At 40.4% G+C, this 19,489-nt stretch overlaps 1 protein-coding gene across 2 annotated transcripts in view; it reads left to right on the top strand.

Moving 5' to 3' along the window:
* The window catches only part of stk11 (serine/threonine kinase 11), a 218,340-nt gene that overhangs the window by 160,301 nt on the left and 38,550 nt on the right, over positions 1 to 19,489 (top strand). For both annotated transcript variants that reach the window (XM_041204717.1, XM_041204716.1), the window contains exon 8: positions 5,083 to 5,273. In XM_041204717.1, coding sequence (XP_041060651.1) covers positions 5,083 to 5,273 — 191 coding nt within the window. The remainder of the gene's footprint in view (positions 1 to 5,082; positions 5,274 to 19,489) is intronic.

Raw genomic sequence — 19,489 nt, 5'->3', positions numbered from 1 at the left:
GCAATGTGGTTGAGTCTTAAATGGTCGAGCAACCCACTCGGTCGAACCGCTACAAAGTCAGTAGGGAATGAAACCGGACAGACCACCTGGCATCGACCTAGGCACCGGAAGCAACAACAGCAAACTCAGCCCTGTCGATGCTGCAGAGTCCTCCTTACGAACATCTGGGGGCTGGTGCCAAAGCTGGGAGAACTCTCACAGACTAGTCGAGTGATAGCTTGACATAGGTATGATTCTGTGAGCAGGACTTAGAGATAATGCTCCAAGCATCATCATTCCTGGGTATGTCCTGTCCCACTAGCAGGATGGATCTGGCAGAGGTCACGGTACAATGTTATGCAGTCAAGAGGGAGTTACAGTGGGAGCCTTCAACATCATTTCCAGACCCCATGAAGTCTCAGGGCATCAGGTCAAACATGGACAAAACATCCTGCTGATTACCACTTACCATCCACACTCTCTCCACCCACCCCTCCCCGCCTCCCCAAACCCCACCACCTCCAGCTGATGAATCAGTGCTCCTCCAAGTTGAACACCACTTGGAGAAAACACGGTGGGTGACAAGGGCGAAGAATGTATTCTGGGTGGGGGGCTTCAGTGTTCACCACCAAGCGTGGCTTGGTCACACCAGCACCAACCAAGCTGGCCAAGCCCTAAAGGATGTAGCTGCTAATCTGGGTCTGCAGCAGGTGGTGAGGGAACCAACATGAGGAAAAATCATACTTGATCAGATGCATTTGCCCATGACAGTATCGGTAAATGAAGTCTCATCTTGACATTGAGGATACCCTCTATTGTGTCGTGTGGCACTGCCACCATGCTAAATGGGATAGATTTCAAACAGATCAAGCAATCTGAGACTGGGCAACCATGAGGTGCTGTGGGCCATCAGCAGAAATGAAATTGTACTTGACCACAATCTGTAATCTCATGGCCCGGCATATTCACCGCTCTACTATTTGTAACTATCTTCAGCCAGAAGTGCGAAGTGGATGATCCATCTCGGCCTCCTCTGGAGGTCCCCAGCATCACAGATGCCAGTCTTCAACCAATTTGCTTCACTCCATGTGATATCAAGACATACCAGAAATGTTGGGGAACACAGGGTTTTGTGAGAGGGAGGAACTGAAAGAAATCAATATTAGTAGGGAAATGGTGTTGGGGAAATTGATGGGATTGAAGGCCAATATATCCCCGGGGCCTGATAATCTACATCCCAGAGCACTTAAGGAAGTGGCCCTAGAAATAGTGGATGCATTGGGGTCATCTTCCGAGATTCTTTAGACTCTGAAACAGTTCCTACAGATTGGAGGGTAGCTAATGTAACCCCACTATTTAAAAAGGGAGGCAGAGAGAAAACAGGGAATTATAGACCAGTCAGCCTGACATCAGTAATGGGGAAAATTCTAGAGTCCATTATAAAAGATTTAATAGCTGAACATTTGGAAAACAGTGGCAGAATCGGACAGAGTCAGCATGGATTTATGAAAGGGAAATCATGCTTGACAAATCTACTGGAATTTTTCGAGGATGTAACTGGTAGAGTTGATGAGGGGGAGCCAGTGGATGTGGTTTATTTGGACTTTCAGAAGGCTTTCGACAAAGTCCCACTTAAGAGATTAGCGTGTAAAATTAAAGTGCATGAGATTGGGGGTAGTGTATTGAGTTGGTAGAAAACTGGTTGGCAGCCAGGAAACAAAGAGGAGGAATAAACGGGTCTTTTTCCGAATGGCAGGCAGTGACTAGTGGGGTACCGCAGGGATCGGTGCTGAAACCCTAGTTATTCACAATATATATTAATGATTTAGTTGAGGGAATTAAATGTGATATTTCCAAATTTGCAGATGACACAAAGCTGGGTGGGAGGGTGAGCTGTGAGGAGGATACAGAGATGCTTCAATGTGATTTGGACAAGCTGACTGAGTGGGCAAATGCATGGCAGATGCAGTATGATGCAAATAAATGTGAGGTCATCCATTTTGGTAGCAAAAACAGGAAGGCAGATTATTATCTGAATGGCTATAAATTGAGAGAGGGAAATGTGCAACGAGACCTGGGTGTCCTTGTACACCATTCGCTGAAGGTAAGCATGCAGGTGCAGCTGGCGGTAAAGAAGGCAAATGTTATGTTGGCCTTCATAGCCAGAGGATTCGAGTACCGGAACAGGGATGTCTTGCTGCAATTGTATAGGGCCTTGGTGAGACCACACCTAGAATATTATATGCAGTTTTGGTCTCCTTATCTGAGGAAGGATGTACTTGCTATAGAGGGAGTGCAGCAAAGGTTGACCCGACTGGTTTCTGGGATGGCGGGACTGACATATGAGGAGAGATTGAGACAATTAGGATTATATTCGCTGGAGTTCAGAAGAATGAGGGGGGGATCTCATAGAAATCTATAAAATTCTAACAGGACTAGACAGGGTAGATACAGGAAGGATGTTCCCGATGATGGGACAGTCGAGAACCAGGGGTCACAGTCTGAGGATATGGGATAGAGCATTTAGGACTGAGATGAGAAATTTCTTCACCCAGAGAGTGGTGAGCCTGTGGAATTTGTTACCACAGAAAGTAGTTGAGACCAAAACATTGAATTTTTTCAAGAAGGAGTTAGATATGGGGCAAAAGGGATCAAAGGGAATGGGGAGAAAGTGGGAGCAGGCTACTGAGTTGGATGGTCAGCCATGATCATAATGAATGGCGGAGCAGGCTCGAAGGGCTGAATGGCCTACTCCTCCTCCTAGTTTCTACGTTTCTATGTTTTTATTAAGAAACAGCTGAAGGCACTGGATACTGCAAAGGCTATGGGTCCTTACAATATTCTGACAAAAGTTTTGAAGACTTGTGCTCCAGAACTTGCCGTGCCCCTAACCAAGCTGTTCCATTACAGCTACAAAACTGGCATCTACCTGGGCATGTGGAAATTGTCCAGGTATGTGCTGTCCACAAAATGCAGGACAAATCCAACCTGGCCAATTACCGCCCCATCAGTCCACTCTTGATCATTGGTAAAGTAATGGAAGTAGTCATCAGCAGTGTTATCAAGTGGCACTTTCTTAGCAATGATGTGCTCACTGATGCTCAGTTTGGGTTCTGCCAGGACCACTCATCTCCTAACCTCATTACAGCCTTGGTTCAAAATGGACAAAAGAGCTAAACTCCCGAGGTGAGGTGATGCCCTTGAAATTAAGGCTGCATTTGACCAAGTGTGGCATCAAGGAGCCCTACCAAAACTGGAGTCAATGGGAATCGGGGAAAACTCTCCCCTGGTTGGAGTCAAAGGAAGATGGTTGTTGGAGGTCAATCATCTCTGCCCCAGGACTTCACTGCAGGAGTTCCTCAGGGTAGTGTCCTAGGCCCAACCATCTTCAGCTGCTTCATCAGTGACCTTCCTTCCACCATAAGGTCAGAAGTTGGGATGTTTGCTGAGGGTTGCACAATGGTCAGCACCATGTCCAAATGCAGCAAGACCTGGACAATATCCAGGCTTGGGCTGACAAGTGGCAAGCAATATTCGTGACACACAAGTGCCAGGCAATGATCACCTCCAACAAGAGCGAACCTAACCACCACCCCTTGACATTCCATGGCATTACCATCGCTGAATCAATCATCAACATCCTGAGGGTTAACATTGACCAGAAACTGAACTGAACTAGCCATGTAGATACTGTGGCTAGGAATTCTGCGACAAGTAATTCACCTCTTGACTCTCCAAAACTGTCGACTATCTACAAGGCACAGGCCATGTTGCCTGGATGAGTGCAACACTGTAGAAGCTTGACACTATCCAGGACAAAGCAGCCTGCTTGATTGGCACCTCACCACAAACATTCACTTCCTCTACTACCAAGGTACAGTGGCAGCAGTGTGTACCATCTACAAGATGCACTGAAGGAACTCGCCAAGGTTCCTTAGACAGCACCTTCCAAACCCACGACCACTACCATCTAGAAGGACAAGGGCAGCAGATGCATGGGAAAACCACCACCTGGAAGTTTCCCTCCAAGCCACTCACCATCCTGACTTGGAAATTCCTTCACTGTCACTGGGTCAAAATCCCGGAGCTCCCTTCCTAACAGCATTATGGGTGTACCTACACCATATGGACTGCAGCTGTTCAAGAAGGCAGCTCACCCCCACCACCTCATGGGCAGTTAGGGGTGAGCAATAAATATTGGCCTAGCCAGTGACGCCCCCATCCCACGAATGAATAAAAAAATTGTATTTCCCAATCTTTCATTTGCTGTATGTAAAATAAAAAGTAAAAGTGATTTATTTTGGTGCTTTCTGTTTCCTGTTTTGATAGCTTTGAAAATCCTTTATGAACAGCTGCTTGGACAGTCTGATGACATCACTCCAGCTCCATGCTGGGAATGTGCAGTAAAGAACCCTGCAAACAGTTGTAGTACCACTGCAAGGCGATAGAGGTGAACTTCTCGCCAGAGCGATTGCTATGAATTTTAGTTCGACTTAGTTTGAAGTCAGCAGCAAGTGTCCTTGCTTTGCCGTTGATCACAAACTCCAGGCCTTTATGTCTGTTATGTAACTTTTGATTTTTCTTTTCCTGTTTCCACACTGCTTCTCCCCAGCAGAGAAACATCTTCAAATCAACAAACTGCAGTAGTGAGCATAGTGGGATTTTGTGTTGATCTCCATATTTGTAGCCAGGGCTCTAACAATACAGGGGAGAAACCAAGAGGGCTTTTAAGCAATTAAAAAGTATCATTCAATTGTTAAATTGTAAATTTATCCCTGTCCCTCCCATCCCAAAGAAAATCTACTTACTAAAAGGGATTATTTTCTAACATTTGCTAGGACCCCAAGTAGATGTAAACATCTGTGATATAACTTAATGTTAGAATTTTCTCCTTTTGGATGAATTTTTGAAAATGGAATGTTGGTTTTGGAACTCAGTATGCACCTTTCTAGTTGTGTAATTAAGATGGGAGTTTATCCTCCATGTTAGGTGAATTACACTTTCTTTTTCAGAAATACTAAACTTAAAATTGCTTTATTGGAGAGAAGAAAGTACAGAAAGCCCATTTAGTTAATGAAACATTTTTTTCTCCCTGAAATATAGTTGGTTTCGGAAAAAACATCCTCAGGCAGAAAATCTTGTTCCTATTCCTCCAAGCCCAGAGACCAAGGACAAGTGGAGAAGTATGACAGTGGTGCCTTATCTGGAAGACTTGCATGGTTATAATGATGAAGAAGATGAAGATCTGTTCAATGAAGATGAAATTATTTATACTCAGGATTTTACAGTACCAGGTATGTAGTTAATCTCAACTGTTTCTCATGCTGTAAATTAATCAATACGTAACATCACAGAAAATAGTAGGTTGGTATGAATTAACATTCCAGGTCTGACGGAAGGTCATTGACCTGAAATGCTAACACTGTTTTTCTCTTCACAGATGCTGCCAAACTGGCTGAAGTTTTCAGCATTTTCTGTTTTGTTTTGGGCTTCCAAAATCCATAGTATTTTGCTTTTGTAGATTGGTATGATTTGCTGATTTACATCATTTGCAGTTTACCCTGTGGCCAGCAATTTGGCAGGTATTTTCTGAAGTTGTCTCAGTTTCTGTTTTCTGCTCTTTTTGGGCACTTCTCCTGTATGAATGCTTAATCTGCTAATACTAAATCCGTAAGCTTTTTAACAGACATTTTAAATGTATTAATGCTTCTGTTAAAGACATTTCTGATCTTATTCTGGCCTTTTCTGTACTCCCTGATACAATTTAATAGAATCTTACTCGAGCTATTTATGGTAGAAGGCCAGTTTTTTCTGTTTGAGCTCCCACGTGCCTTTGAATCCTGTTGAATATAGTTGATTGGCTACTGTGACACCCTAATCACATAGCCCATTTTGTGGTTGCACATTTAACTTCAATCCAATTCGGTTAGCATAAGATCTCAAAGTCCTAGTTCAGGAACTGAAAGAAAGAAAGAATTTGCTCTTTATACTGGAGAAATATCCCTAAAACTCCTGAAACCTTCAACTGGGTTTAAGCTCATTAAAAAAGCTAATCTGTTGTGGCAAACTTGAAGTATTGGGAACTTCTTCCAATGACTGACACACCATAAATGGATCATGAGTTCTACAGGGAAGCTTTCATTTGCTTTGTTTTAGTCAATTATGTGGTAAATGTGATCAAAGTGATTTGTTTTTTGATCTTTTTTCAGTTTGTTTAATTGGCATTTTAAAGACAAGTAGCAAATGAAACCTACAGACATATACAGATTCAGTTGGACACCTAAGGCATTCTCTTCAACCTTAACAATTAAATACTTTGCAACTTTTGTAACAAAACTATGTTGCTCATTTACTTGGTTAGCCATCCTAATAAGGGAAGCTAATTCATTCATTGGCATTCAGCTTTTGGCTTGGTGATCAAACAAATAGCAGATGATGCTAGATAAATTGATGGAATAGATTACCTCAGAAAATTTATTAAACTGATGCCAACAGTTGGAGTAGGTTGAAAATTGATATCTAAATAAGTCAAAAATTGTGATTACAAATAAACCTGTTATTCTAATAATGAAGTTAGTTTTATACCATCGCCCTTTCAGTGATCCTGTACATGAATACTAAAATATTTGTGCAATATATCCACCATTAAGGATGTTCCTATTTTTATCTGTTGGAAAATAGTGATATAAATCTAGAATTGTCATTGTTTAAAATACATTTGGATATAATTGTGATTCATTCGCAATTTATTCCACACTATTATGGGTCTACTGAATAAATCTCTGGTTGTGAAATCAGAATTCCTGCAGAGAAACACCAAGCAGTAAAAGTTTCAGAAATACACCTTACCACGCTAAAGGTAAATGTTCATGTCAAAAATGTTGCTTAACAAAATGGTAAGCTACATTACTCTAAGATTCTCTGTCCTTGTTCCAGAAAAATCTCAGCAGTTCTCTAAGCTTGCCTTGCCTCCTGGGGGATCAATGCTCCCACATCCAGTCAGCTACACTGTTCCCCAGCACCTCCAGGGACTCGGAGATGGAGCCTCAAATAGACCTTAACAGGCCTATGATGAAATAAGTTGGCTAGGTGTCACTGGGGGCAGGGGTAACCCTGCAGTCTCCATACTGTGAATTACAGGTTGCATCATTTCACCAAGTTTGCCACTCTTCAAAATGCATTTGTTTCCAGTATATAAAGTTGCAAACAATATCTTACCCCAATTTAAAATTTACCTACTATATGTATTTTAGAACCTAAAGTCTCAAGCACCCTTTGTTCATATGTTAGCATGTTGACAAACTATTTTATCATAGTGGGCTTCATGACCAAACCCATTTCAGTTGCTAACATACATATAACCTTCACTTCACTCCCAGTAGGTGTTTCTGGAATGAGATCAGGAACAAGCAATCATTTTTTTTTTCCTTGCTTCTATTCTATGGACAAACAGATGAATTGTAGGAGCCTTGCTGTAACCCCGCCTGAGTTAATCATAGTCTGGGGACTGAAGCTGGACTTTCCTGACCTGTATCATTCAGGATTGTCTCTTAAATCCAATAGTCATCAAGAGAACAGATTTTTATTTTTAAGAAAAATTAAAACTGACACAAAGTGTGGTACTCATTTATAGTTGAACTAACTGCTTAAATATTGATTTAGGCTTCACATAACATTATCTTAGAATCTGTTAATTTCCTTACAATTCATGTTCGCTTTATTCTCAGTATTAAGTGTGGATAAGTACATTGTGGGCAGTCAAATGTGCATGGTCAAAATTCTTTCCTTGTCTCCCTTCTGCTCCCCAGAATCCAGCCAGGATTTAAATGAATCTGTTCTCTGTGCCAATCTTCTCAAACTTTAAAGGCAGAATCTTCTGTTCTGCATGCAGGGCCTGGCCCCGCACGTCAACAGGTAAAATGACGCACTGTGACGTCAGGCATGCATCCCGATATGTGCGCGTCATTTCAATCTTCCGTTCGTTAGGCACACACCAGAGTTGGCTGCGAGCCTGCCAAACTGTCAAAGGCCTGTTAAAGCCATTAATAAACTAATTAAAGTACTTGTCAGGGCTGCCCATCCAACCTTAAATGTTGGCGAAAAGCCCAGGCAGCCTTCGCACTTTTCATGGAACCTCATCCATGGGCCAGATGAGGTTTCATGAAGGGTTTATTAATTCACTAAAATCTTTGATGAAAATTCATAAACATGCCTCAGCTCATGTGACAATGTCACATGAGGGGACAGGTCTGAATAATATCTTTTTATTTTTCCCATCTTTATGACTGAACTTAATCTCCCTGAGGCAGCTCTGTGCCTTGGAGATTTCTGCGCTCGTTTGCGTGCATGTGCGAAAGCGCAGGCCCCGACTCTCCCTCCTCCCCCCTCCCACACAGGTAGTGCTGAGCACTTCCGGGTGCATGTCATGCTGGGCAGATGTAACTGGCCTGCCCATGTAAAATGGCGGCACACAGTCGATTGCGCCCACGCCCAACAGGGAGAAAATTCTCCCCTAAGAATCTTAAACATTTTATTCGAAAATCAGGCCAGACTGAGCATACTCAGGCAGAATCTTTTCTATCCACCTTGTGTTTATTTAAGTTGCTGTCTATGATTAAAACTGACATTGTATATGGGCTTCCATTTAGAGAAAATGCCTTATTTTCTCCATGGAAATGAAAACTGGACAAATCCTGTCACAAGAGGCTGATCACAACACCAGTTTTACACCTGGGCAGCAAGTGGAAAACTTATCCATTGTCACCCTGGTTGCCATTTTGGTCAAATATTCTGTTCATAGTGGGTGACCTTTAATCCATTATAATAACAGTGTATGAAAAATAAAATTTCTGTTTGCCAATGTATATTACATCCAACAAGTTCTGAGACTTGAGTTCCTGAATCTGTACCTCTCTTGGCATGCTCTTCTCTTGCTTAAAATGGGCAGCTTGGTAGTTATTTTTCTCCTCTTCGTGAATGCATATCATATCTACATATAACCTGTTGTTTTTCAGAGTATAACATATATATTTTTAGCCTAATGCAAATAAGGTTAATTGTTATTCAGACTTTTGAATAATATTCAAGTGCTGTAGTTAATTTGCTAGAGTTCTTTGAAGATGTGACAAGCAAAGTGGATAATGGGGATCCTGTAAATGTAGTATATCTGGACTTAACAGAAGGCCTTTGCTAAGGTGCCGCACAAAAGATTAATACACAAGAAAAGATCACACGGAGTTAGGGGTAATATATTAGCTTGGATAGAGGATTGGCTAACCAACAGAAAGCAGAGAATCAGGATAAATGGGTCTTTTTCTGGATGGCAAGCTGTAACCAGTGGGGTACCACAGGGTTCGGTCCTTAGGCCCCAACTATTTACAATCTATATCAATGACTTGGATTCAGGGATAGAAGGTACAATCTGTATCAATGACTTGGATTCAGGGATAGAAGGTACTATAGCTAAGTTTGCAGATGACACCAAGATAGGTGGGAAAGTAAGTTGCAAGGAAGAAATAAGAAATTTACAAATGGATATGGACAGGTTAGGTGAATGGACCAAAATTTGGCAGATGGAGTTTAATGTGGAAAAGTGTGAAGTTATCCATTTTGGTCAGAAGAATAAAAAGGCAACTTATTATTAAAATGGAGAGAAACTTCAGAATGCTTCAGTGCAGAGGGATCTGGGTGTCCTCATGCATGAATCGCTGAAAGCTAGTATGCAGGTACAGCAGGTAATAAGGAAGATAAATGGAATTTTGGCATCTATTGCTAAAGGAAAAGAGTATAAAAACAGGGAAGTGTTGTTGCAACTGTACAAGGCATTGGTGAGACCGCACCTGGAGTACTGTGCACAGTTTTGGTCCCCTTGAGGAAAGATGTAGTTGCACTGGAGGCGGTTCAGAGGAGGTTCATTAGATTGATTCCAGAGATGCAGGGCTTGTCTTATGAGGAGAGATTAAGCAGTTTAGGCCTAGACTCGCTAGAGTTTAGAAGGATGAGAGGAGATCTAATTGAGATATATAAGATGCTAAAGGGGATAGACAAAGTAGACATGAAGCGGATGTTTCCCCTTCTGGGGCATTCTAGAACAGGGGGCCATAGTTTTAGGCTAAGGGGTGGTAGATTTAAATCAGAGACGAGGAGGAATTGCTTTTCTCAAAGGGTCGTGAATCTGTGGAATTAACTACCTCAGAGTGCAGTGGATGCCGGGACGCTGAATAAATTTAAGGAGGAGATAGACAGATTTTTAATTAGGAATGGGTTGAAAGGTTATGGGGAGAGGGTGGGAAATTGAAGTTGAGGCTGAAATGAGATCAGCCATGATCGTAATGAATGGTGGGACAGGCTTGAGGGGCTCAATTGCCTGCTCCTGCTCCTGGTTCTTATGCTCTTGATAGAATATTGTATCAATTTATGCTTTCTACGCTGATTTTACCTGATCCAGATTTCCAGGGTTTATTTTACCCTATCTAAACTTTGATTTTAGTATATACAAATAAAACTTTCCACCAAGTGAACTATAGGCCACTATTGTGGAGGCATTCAGCTTGTAATATTTTTTGAACTATTAGGGGCAATATTCCTTGACCTTTATAATGAAAGAATGTGCTCTTTAATTTCGGAGCATGGCCACAGGTGGTCCCAGGTGGATTGTGCCCACCTGGTTCGCATCCAAGTTGACCCAAATTTCTCCCAAACTTGGGAAATTTAGCATCAGCAGAAGAGCACTGTGTTGGTTTCCCCCCATGTTAGCAGTCAGAAACAAGTAGAGAAGCAAAGTCCAGCTTTAAAGCACACACTTCTAGTGAGATCAACCAACTGAAAAAGAGATTAAAATAACACCAGATGTGGAGTGAACCTTTGAATCTATGATTTTTCATATGACACTCATGTTCTAATAATGTGCACGTTGGGGTAATTGTAGGTGAGCAGCATTACCAAAGTCGCGACTTGCATGATTTGTACAATATAACAACATTGATTTGCTGTGGCACTAGGCCTTTGGCATGCCCATCATAAATTGGTAAGTGTTGGCGAAAAGCCCAGGCAGCCTTCACACTTTTCATGGAACCTCATCCACGGGCCGGATGAGGTTTCATGAAGGGTTTATTCAGAGAAACTTCAGAATGCTTAAGTGCAAAGGGACCTGGGTGTCCTCATGCATGAATCGCTGAAAGCTAGTATGCAGGTACAGCAGTTAATAAGGAAGGCAAATGAAATTTTGGCATCTATTGCTAAAGGAATAGAGTATAAAAACAGGGAAGTGTTGTTGCAACTGTACAAGGCATTGGTGAGACCACACCTGGAGTACTGTGCACAGTTTTGGTCCCCTTACTTGAGGAAAGATGTAGTTGCACTGGAGGCCGTTCAGAGGAGGTTCATTAGATTGATTCCAGAGATGCGGGGCTTGTCTAATGAGGAGAGATTAAGCAGTTTAGGCCTATACTTGCTAGATTTTAGAAGGATGAGTGGAGATCTAATTGAGATATATAAGATGCTAAAGGGGATAGACAAAGTGGACATGGAGTGGATTTTTCCCCTTCTGGGGCATTGTAGAACGAGAGGCCATAGTTTTAGGCTAAGGGGTGAGACGAGGAGGAACTGCTTTTCTCAAAAGGTCGTGAATCTGTGGCGACTTGCATGATTTGTACAATATAACATCATTGATTTGCTGTGGCACTAGACCTTTGGCATGCCCATCATAAATTGGGACCCACAAAAGTTTTCATTCCTAGCTAAGTCATTGTTTATTGTAATAATGCTATCAAACCTTCCAAAGAAATCTGTCTTTATTTTGTAGTATTTTCAGGGAATATTCTGTGGAAAAATTTGAAGTGTAGCTCTGAAGTACAAGTTAGTCATAGTGGTTTCTTGCTTCATAGAATGCATTGCTTTAAGGATAAATAGTTACCCTCCCAGTTTAACAATATGCAATGAGCCAAGATGTGTGTGTTTGACAAAGGAACCCTGTTTTATGTAATTCTATATTAACATTTTTGACGATGAGTGTAACTATCGTAAACCACGGCTAGAATGTTTATATCGATTTGTCATTTATGAATTGCTCATTTTTATCTCCGGTATATTGCATAAGTTTTGTATAAAAGTATAAAGTTATTTAATATAAATACTAAATCTATCAATTATGATAATGCTGGTTACCTCTATAATAAACTACATGCACACTTGTAAAAAGAAAGAAAGCAATGTTTCAGTAGTTTAAAATTCTCAGCAGTGCCATGTCAACTAATAAAACAAGCAGAATTTTTGTTAGATTAGGCCTCCTGTAAACAGCAAATGAGAATTATTTTTTGTTGCCTGTCCTTATAATTTTAATGTGGCTGGAAACAAGGTCATCAATGTTTTTTAGGATGTCAAAATGAAACCTATTTTCATTCTTGGCCTATGGCATTATTCAATGACTTGGCGAACATTCCTCCCTCAAAGGAGGAGGGGGCAAGTGGGGAGGTGCCTGGGGATAGGGAAGCATTTCTGCTCAGACTGGTCCACAGGGATTCCTATAAAGCACATAACTTCTTTAGAGCGTTCCTGCCTCCCTTGAGCTGCAGGTAGTTGGGAAACCCAGTGGGCCACAGTTAAACCTGTAAAACAGATGAAATCAGAGGCTGCCAGCCTCATCAAAATATTCAAATTGTCAAGTCACCATCGAGGAATGGGTTGGCTGCCTTGTCCTACCTCCGTTAAACCCGGTAGTAGATGGGTAGTAAACGTGTAAAATTTTAGCCTCTGACCTGTTTTGGATGTTAAAATCCAGTTTCCTAGCATGTCAGACATAAGATTGACAAAAAAAAGAGAAACCACCTTTCTCATTTGGCTTTTAAGCGTCTATGCTGTAGCACTAGTTTTACAAAAGATAGAGCCTGCTGCTGGATGGTTTTCTTTGCACCCTGATATGGTGCTTTCATGCCCACGTGTTTTTTTTCTGCTGCTTCTCCTGTTCTGAAGGTGAAGCAAATTGGCCACTGACTTGTGAAAACAGCAAATGGTGTGTACCCCATTCTCTGTAAGCCTGTCCCAGACCTTTTCTTAGTTTTGGAGTTTTAGGTGTTGATAAAAAGATACTCAGTATCACCTGGCACTGGATTTTAAATTCAGTGCTGCTTTCATCCATCCAGGGTAGAAAATAATATGAAATGCTGTGGTCTTCTGAAATTGTTTCGTGATTGAACCTGTAGCTAATATAAGCCAAATTAATTGGTGACAATTTTGAACCCTAAAGTAAGTGTGCAGAATTAATGGCAGTGAGATTTGAAGCCAATTCAAATTGCATTTTGTGCTTAGACTACATTAGTAGTATAATTTTATAATTATTTTTCAGAACTTATAGGAGTTTGGGATATTTTCTATTCATTAAAGCAGAACATGCACAGTATGCTAAAGGAAAGGTAGTTTCCAATAAATGTTTATCTGAAATGATGGATATATTGTATGTTCACTGCTTTTGCAGTAATATGGGGGTCGATGAGCGAGTCAGTTGCAGGTGTGGAATTTACGATTGTACCAAACTAGGTGATAAAGTCTTACCTTTGAAAGATATTCACCTTCAATCCTAATGAAGGGGAATTGTATAGAGGAAAAGAATAAACATTCCATGCTTTGAAGTCAAACAAAGTTACAATATTCATGGTGTGGTCTATGCACCTTGAAGAGGGTTGTGTCAAGTAAACAGTGAAATCAGGAAGCACGTATTCACACACACAATAGTTGAAGTCTGGGATCTCGATCCCCCAAAAGGCTATCGATGTTCGGTTGATTGAAATTTTAAGAATGAGAATGATTTTTGTTACGTAAGTGACATGGATCAAAGGGAGTTGACGTACAGATCCACAGTGATCTGTTTGAATAGCAGAATAGGCTCAAGTAACTGAATAGCTTCCTCCTGATTTTATGAAGTATTAAATAGTGCAAGATAACAATTTCCTTTGTAAGCATTTCCAGTAACTTTTGCTATTGAGCTGTCTGCTTTATTCAAGACATTGGGGAACTGCACCTGAAGGTGTATATACTGGCCTGAGTTTTGCAGTCAGAATAATAGTGTTCATCACTGACCTCGAAGAAAGGTGCTCACAAATATCTAGTGATCTCTGATGTGGATTTCTCCTTTCCCAATGACTGGCCCAAGCCCATGCGTCAAGCAGGAGAAGCAGCCAATCATAGACAGCAAACCATATTGTGAAATGTCCTGATAATCCTTCACTTTTAATTTTATGGACCTCAAAGTAAATGCTTCAGACATGTGGGATTAAGGAAAAAGCTGAAATATCATAAACAAGCTTTAAAAAAAGTTTTAAAATGTGATTTTTAAAATCATAATGGAGAAACTCATGGGGAAACATGAGCAAAGTTTAGAGCAAACCTGGTGCATGTAGGTCTTTAGTAGTCACGTTGTATCTTTGAACATGTTTTGATTGTAGGCTTTTTTTTAAATAAAAGCCCTGCTTTCTTTTCAAGGTGAGAGTTGGAGATGATTTCTCATTTGACATAAATATTCTGTTTTGAAAGTGTTGCTAAAATATTATGAAGTGCGCACTTTATCCAAATATTTTATTGCCGTTATGCATCATTAGTAGAAATTGAATGCTGCTTTTTAAATAGAAGGCGTATATTAATGCAATCTTAGGCAGCTTGGATTTTAATCTATAATTAGGTAGATAGTTTTTAAGTACTAATTATGACTCTTCTAGCTTATGTGGGCAATAAAAACGTTAACTATATATTGTTGATTTACTATTAGCTACAGATCCAATTACCTTAAATGCATGGCTTACTTTGAAAAGAAAGCAGAGGAGCGTAAAGTTTCTGTAAAGTGTGTTCCTTTCTTCCTAAGTGCCAGCTGTGGCTCAGTTGGTAGCATCTCAACTCAGGGTCACCAGGTTCCCAGTTCAATTCCCAATCCAGGGCCTGAGCACAAAAATCAAGGCTGACATTCCAGTGCAGTACTGTACTGTTGGAGGTATGTGAAAGAACCCATGTTGCTATTTTGAAGATGCCTTGGCCTATATTTATCCCTTGGTCAAGATCACACAAAACAGATTAAACAAGTAATTAGCCATAGTCCACAAAGGACCATAGGCATCTCTAAGAATGATAATTGGTTATACATAGCTTGCACCAGCCTGCAAGTGTGGGGCAAGATGAGGTGGCAGGCCTCCATGAACTACTGCAGCTGGTACAGGCCTTGTCATTATCAAATTGCTGTTTGTTTGAGTTTGCTGAGTACAAATTAGCTGCCTTGTTTTCTACATTACAAGAGTGACTCCACTTCAGAAAGTACTGCATTGGCTGTAAAGCACCTTGAGACGTGGTAGTTATAAGCGGTAATGCAAGTCTTTTTCCTTCTTGCTGTTTCTGTCAGTTCAGCAGTTCTACTGCAGTTGCAGTTATTTTGCTATCCCATATTTTCTCAATGTAATTCACCTGTGATGGCCAGTTTCACTGGTTGATGATTACTATTGAATCATTTAAAATGTCATAGTAATTTCAACGAAATACATTACTGCCAACTGCAAATGTACATTGATTCTTTCATCGAGGCTGTTATACAAGTGGAGTCCTTCCATTTGCAAATAGGAATTGTTGTTATCCTTTGGAAGGAAATAACCTGCATCAAGATTTTCCAGTTGGCGTGTGGGGGTGGGTCTGACATGCCGTTGCGAGATGATGTCAGGCGTGCGTCCCGATGTCATTGCGCTGAGTTGTGATGAGTTTCGTTCGGTGGGCGTGCACCGGAGTCAGCTGCGGGCCCGCCATATGTAAACAGCCTATTGAGGCCATTGAGGAGCTAATTGCAGTAATTGTAAATGCTGCTGGTCCAACCTTAAGGCTACCGGGCAGGCAAAAAGGCCAAGCAGCCTTTGCGTTTTTTAGGAAACCTCATCCACAAGCGGGATGAGGTTTCCTAAAGCTTTTATTAATTAAGTAAACAAAAATTTCATGAATATAAAAACCATGTCTCATGTGACATGGTTAAATAAATTTTTAAATCTTTTATTTAATTTCAAAAGCCCTTAAATCTCCCTGAGGCAACTCTGTGTGAGAAAGACGCTGGCCCCGACTCTCCCTCCTTCCCCCGCCCGCACAGGTAGCGCTCGGGTCTTATGCTGGGCGGGCCTTAATTGGCGTAAAATGGCAGCTTGGAGCCAATTGTGGGCGGCGATTGTCTCTGCGACCGCTCCTGCCGAGCCCACCCGCCTCCTGAAAAATTCAGGCCCTGGATACTGTTCTCTTTATTTAAAAAAAAGAATCACGCCATTCATGGTTAGTTAATCGCTTTCCACTGTCTACTCGATTTGTATATAAAACCTAATTCTTGGCCACACTGTTTTGTTTTCTTGTTATCAATTTTAACAGTGACCATAACACAATTGCAGTCGATATTAGGTTTTAGAGAGAGAGATGAATCACAAACCAAAATTTAAAATTTAGTTAAGGTCTTCAGATTATGAGTAAAGGACATGGTGGCACTGGAGAAGGTGCAAAAATGATTCATGAGGGCATACCTGCCAGGAAAGCTGAACAGGCTGAGATGGTTGATGGGTGACCTGATTAAAGTCTTCAAGGTTATGAAAGGGTTTGATAGGGAATTCAGGAGAAACTTCCTTACCCAAAGAGTGCTAAAAATGTGGTCAACAAACGAGATGAGAGCATAGACCCAAAAGAAATAGCTTGCACAAACACAAAGACTAGTGAAGATTGTGCTGATTGGAAGAGGTTCCAAGAGCATTAGAGTCATAGAGTATTACAGCACGGAAAGAGGCTCTTTGGCCCATCGTGTCCATGCCAGCCATCAAGCCCCTATCTATTCTAAATCCCATTTTCCAGCACTTAGCCCATAGCTTTGTATGCTTTGGCATTTTAAGTGTTCATTTAAATACTTCTTAAATGTTGTGAGGTACAACAACAGTCATAAGAACTGCAATGAGGAGTGCAAGGATAGAATGATTTTAATACTTGGATGTATTTGGACATTTCAGTTATATTATGGAGAAAAATGGAAGCACTCTTTGGGTAAGGAAGTTTCTCCTGAATTCCCTATCAAACCCTTTCATAACCTTGAAGACTTTAATCAGGTCACCCATCAACCATCTCAGCCTGTTCAGCTTTCCTGGCAGGTATGCCCTCATGAATCATTTTTGCACCTTCTCCAGTGCCACCATGTCCTTTACTCATAATCTGAAGACCTTATCTAAATTTTAAATTTTGGTTTGTGATTCATCTCTTTCTCTAAAACCTAATATCGACTGCAATCATTTTCAGTGATTCAATTGACCAATAAGAAAAGGCAAGTAAGATTTGCATTCTCCTATGAAAATGCCCCAATGAAATCTAGTCTTAATGATTAGAACTTTGTTGTGTGAGAAGTGAAGATTGCTCACAGAAGGCATGAAATCTGAGGGAAGTTGATGAATTACAAGTAGAGTAATCAGAGTGAATAGGTTCAGTGATGAAGGGAGGAGGTTTACTAAAATGGAGAGAGAACAGAATTTATTGAAACCATTAGTTTTTGAAAAAGAGATGAGGGTAAAATGCATAGGTTTAAGAAATTTGAAGAGAAGCTAGATGGTTTAAACATATTTGTGCGGTTTCAATATATATAAGAATAACTGACCCATTACATTGTCAATTTAAACTCTAGCAAAATTACGATGTTTGTCTTTTTATAGCAAATTAACATTTATTTGAGATGCTACTGTATATTTCTATCCTATCTCTGTTAGTTTCCAGCCATTTTGAAAAGTCTATTTTAAAGTTAGTGGTATCGTCCTTGGCTATCACCAAGTGTGCCCTGTTAGATTAATACAAACTACAAGATTTTCTGGCTGAAGAAGTAGTAAGTTAGACAAACTAAAGCATATTGCTCAGTTTGTTATCAAACAATGGCCAAAATCCTCTGAGTCCTGACCCCTGAAATTTTTCGAGGGGCATAAAATTCTGCCCAGAAGGAGCAAAGCCTATAACTTGCTGTATCTTGTACACAGCATTTAAAAACAAACTGTGTTTCTCAGACAGTGAGTTCAGCCATATTCTTCTTTAGAAGATTGAAGCAGTTATCAAATTTCAGGTATAGGGTATAGATATTTTTCCAACAATGATCCTCACTTTTGCATTGCATGGCTAGAAGTTAAATGGTACAGGAAAATGATCTGTTAATCATTGTGCAATCTGAACATTGTTTTGCACCATAAATACTTCATAGCTGTTTAGAGGCTCACAACTGAAGCTATAATATCTTGCAGTATAAATGATTGCTCCACCACTTATGTTGACAATATGGAATCTTAAGTGCAGTCTCAGTGCTTAAAACTAATCATAGTTCATCAAATTTCCTATTGTTTAGATTGCATTTGAACAAGGAAATTAATTAACTTTATTTATCATTTGCTAATGATTTTCAGAATTTTTTGGTTATTTTGAAATGCTCGTAAGTCAACTGTGTGAAATAAAGCTTAATTTTACTCAGCAGTTAGAATGCTAAAACATGTGCTGTAAAACTAACTAATTTTCTAACCCCATATGGTATTGCACCAATTGTTAATTTGGGAAGAAACAAGTTAACTTCCTAGGAGAGCAACTGGATGACTAACAATGCATCATTTTAAACTCATGTTTCTTTTTCATGAATTCATTTGCCTTTGTGCATATTAGAATTTACACTTCAATTCCCTGAAGTAAATATTGAAAATGTATTTCACTTACCAGAATGAATGAGTCATCCATTGTTTTATGTGATAAGAGTTGAAGGTTATCATCAGTATGGAAAGGCTGTAGCTTACTGAAATCACAAGCCACTTTTTGTAGTAATTGTCATTGAATTAAAATATAAATACTTGAAAATTTTTGTTTCAGGCTAGAATAAAAGCCTCAATTCTAGTCATGAGGAGAGGGTTCTAGAAGGATCCCATGAGAGGCACAAGAAAGAATCAAAAAAGGTGTACCTAACATGGTTTCCTTTTCTCTTAAACCCTCTTGCTGCTATCACCTGACAGGAAAGCCACAATGAATTTTCCACTCGGCAGAATTAAAATTGTAATCTGGGCCCGATTGCATCATCAGACTCTGATCTAACTAGAGGAACCCCACTGTCTTCAGATAGATATGCTTGCTGCCTGCTCACCAGAGCAAGATAAAATGAAAGATTTCTAAATGAGTTAGAAACATAGGAAGAAGAGTAGGCCATTCAACCCATCGTGCCTACTCCACCATTCAGTTAGATCATGGCTGATCATTTACCTCAATGCCACTTTCCTGCACTATCCTCATACCCCTTAATGTCATCGGTATCCAGAAATTTATCGATTTTTGTCTTGAACATGCTCAATGATTGAGCTTCGACAGCCCTCTGGAGTAGAGAATTCCAAAGATTTAGGACACTGAATGAAGAAATTCCTCTTCATCTCAGTCATAAATGGCCTCGCTCTTTTACTGAGACTGCCCTCTGGTTCTAGACTCATCAGCCTGCGGAAACATCCTATCTACATCTACCCTA

This window comes from Carcharodon carcharias, chromosome 14 (genome assembly GCF_017639515.1).
Source record: "Carcharodon carcharias isolate sCarCar2 chromosome 14, sCarCar2.pri, whole genome shotgun sequence".
Taxonomy (NCBI): domain Eukaryota; kingdom Metazoa; phylum Chordata; class Chondrichthyes; order Lamniformes; family Lamnidae; genus Carcharodon; species Carcharodon carcharias.
This window is presented reverse-complemented; position numbering and strand designations above follow the sequence as displayed.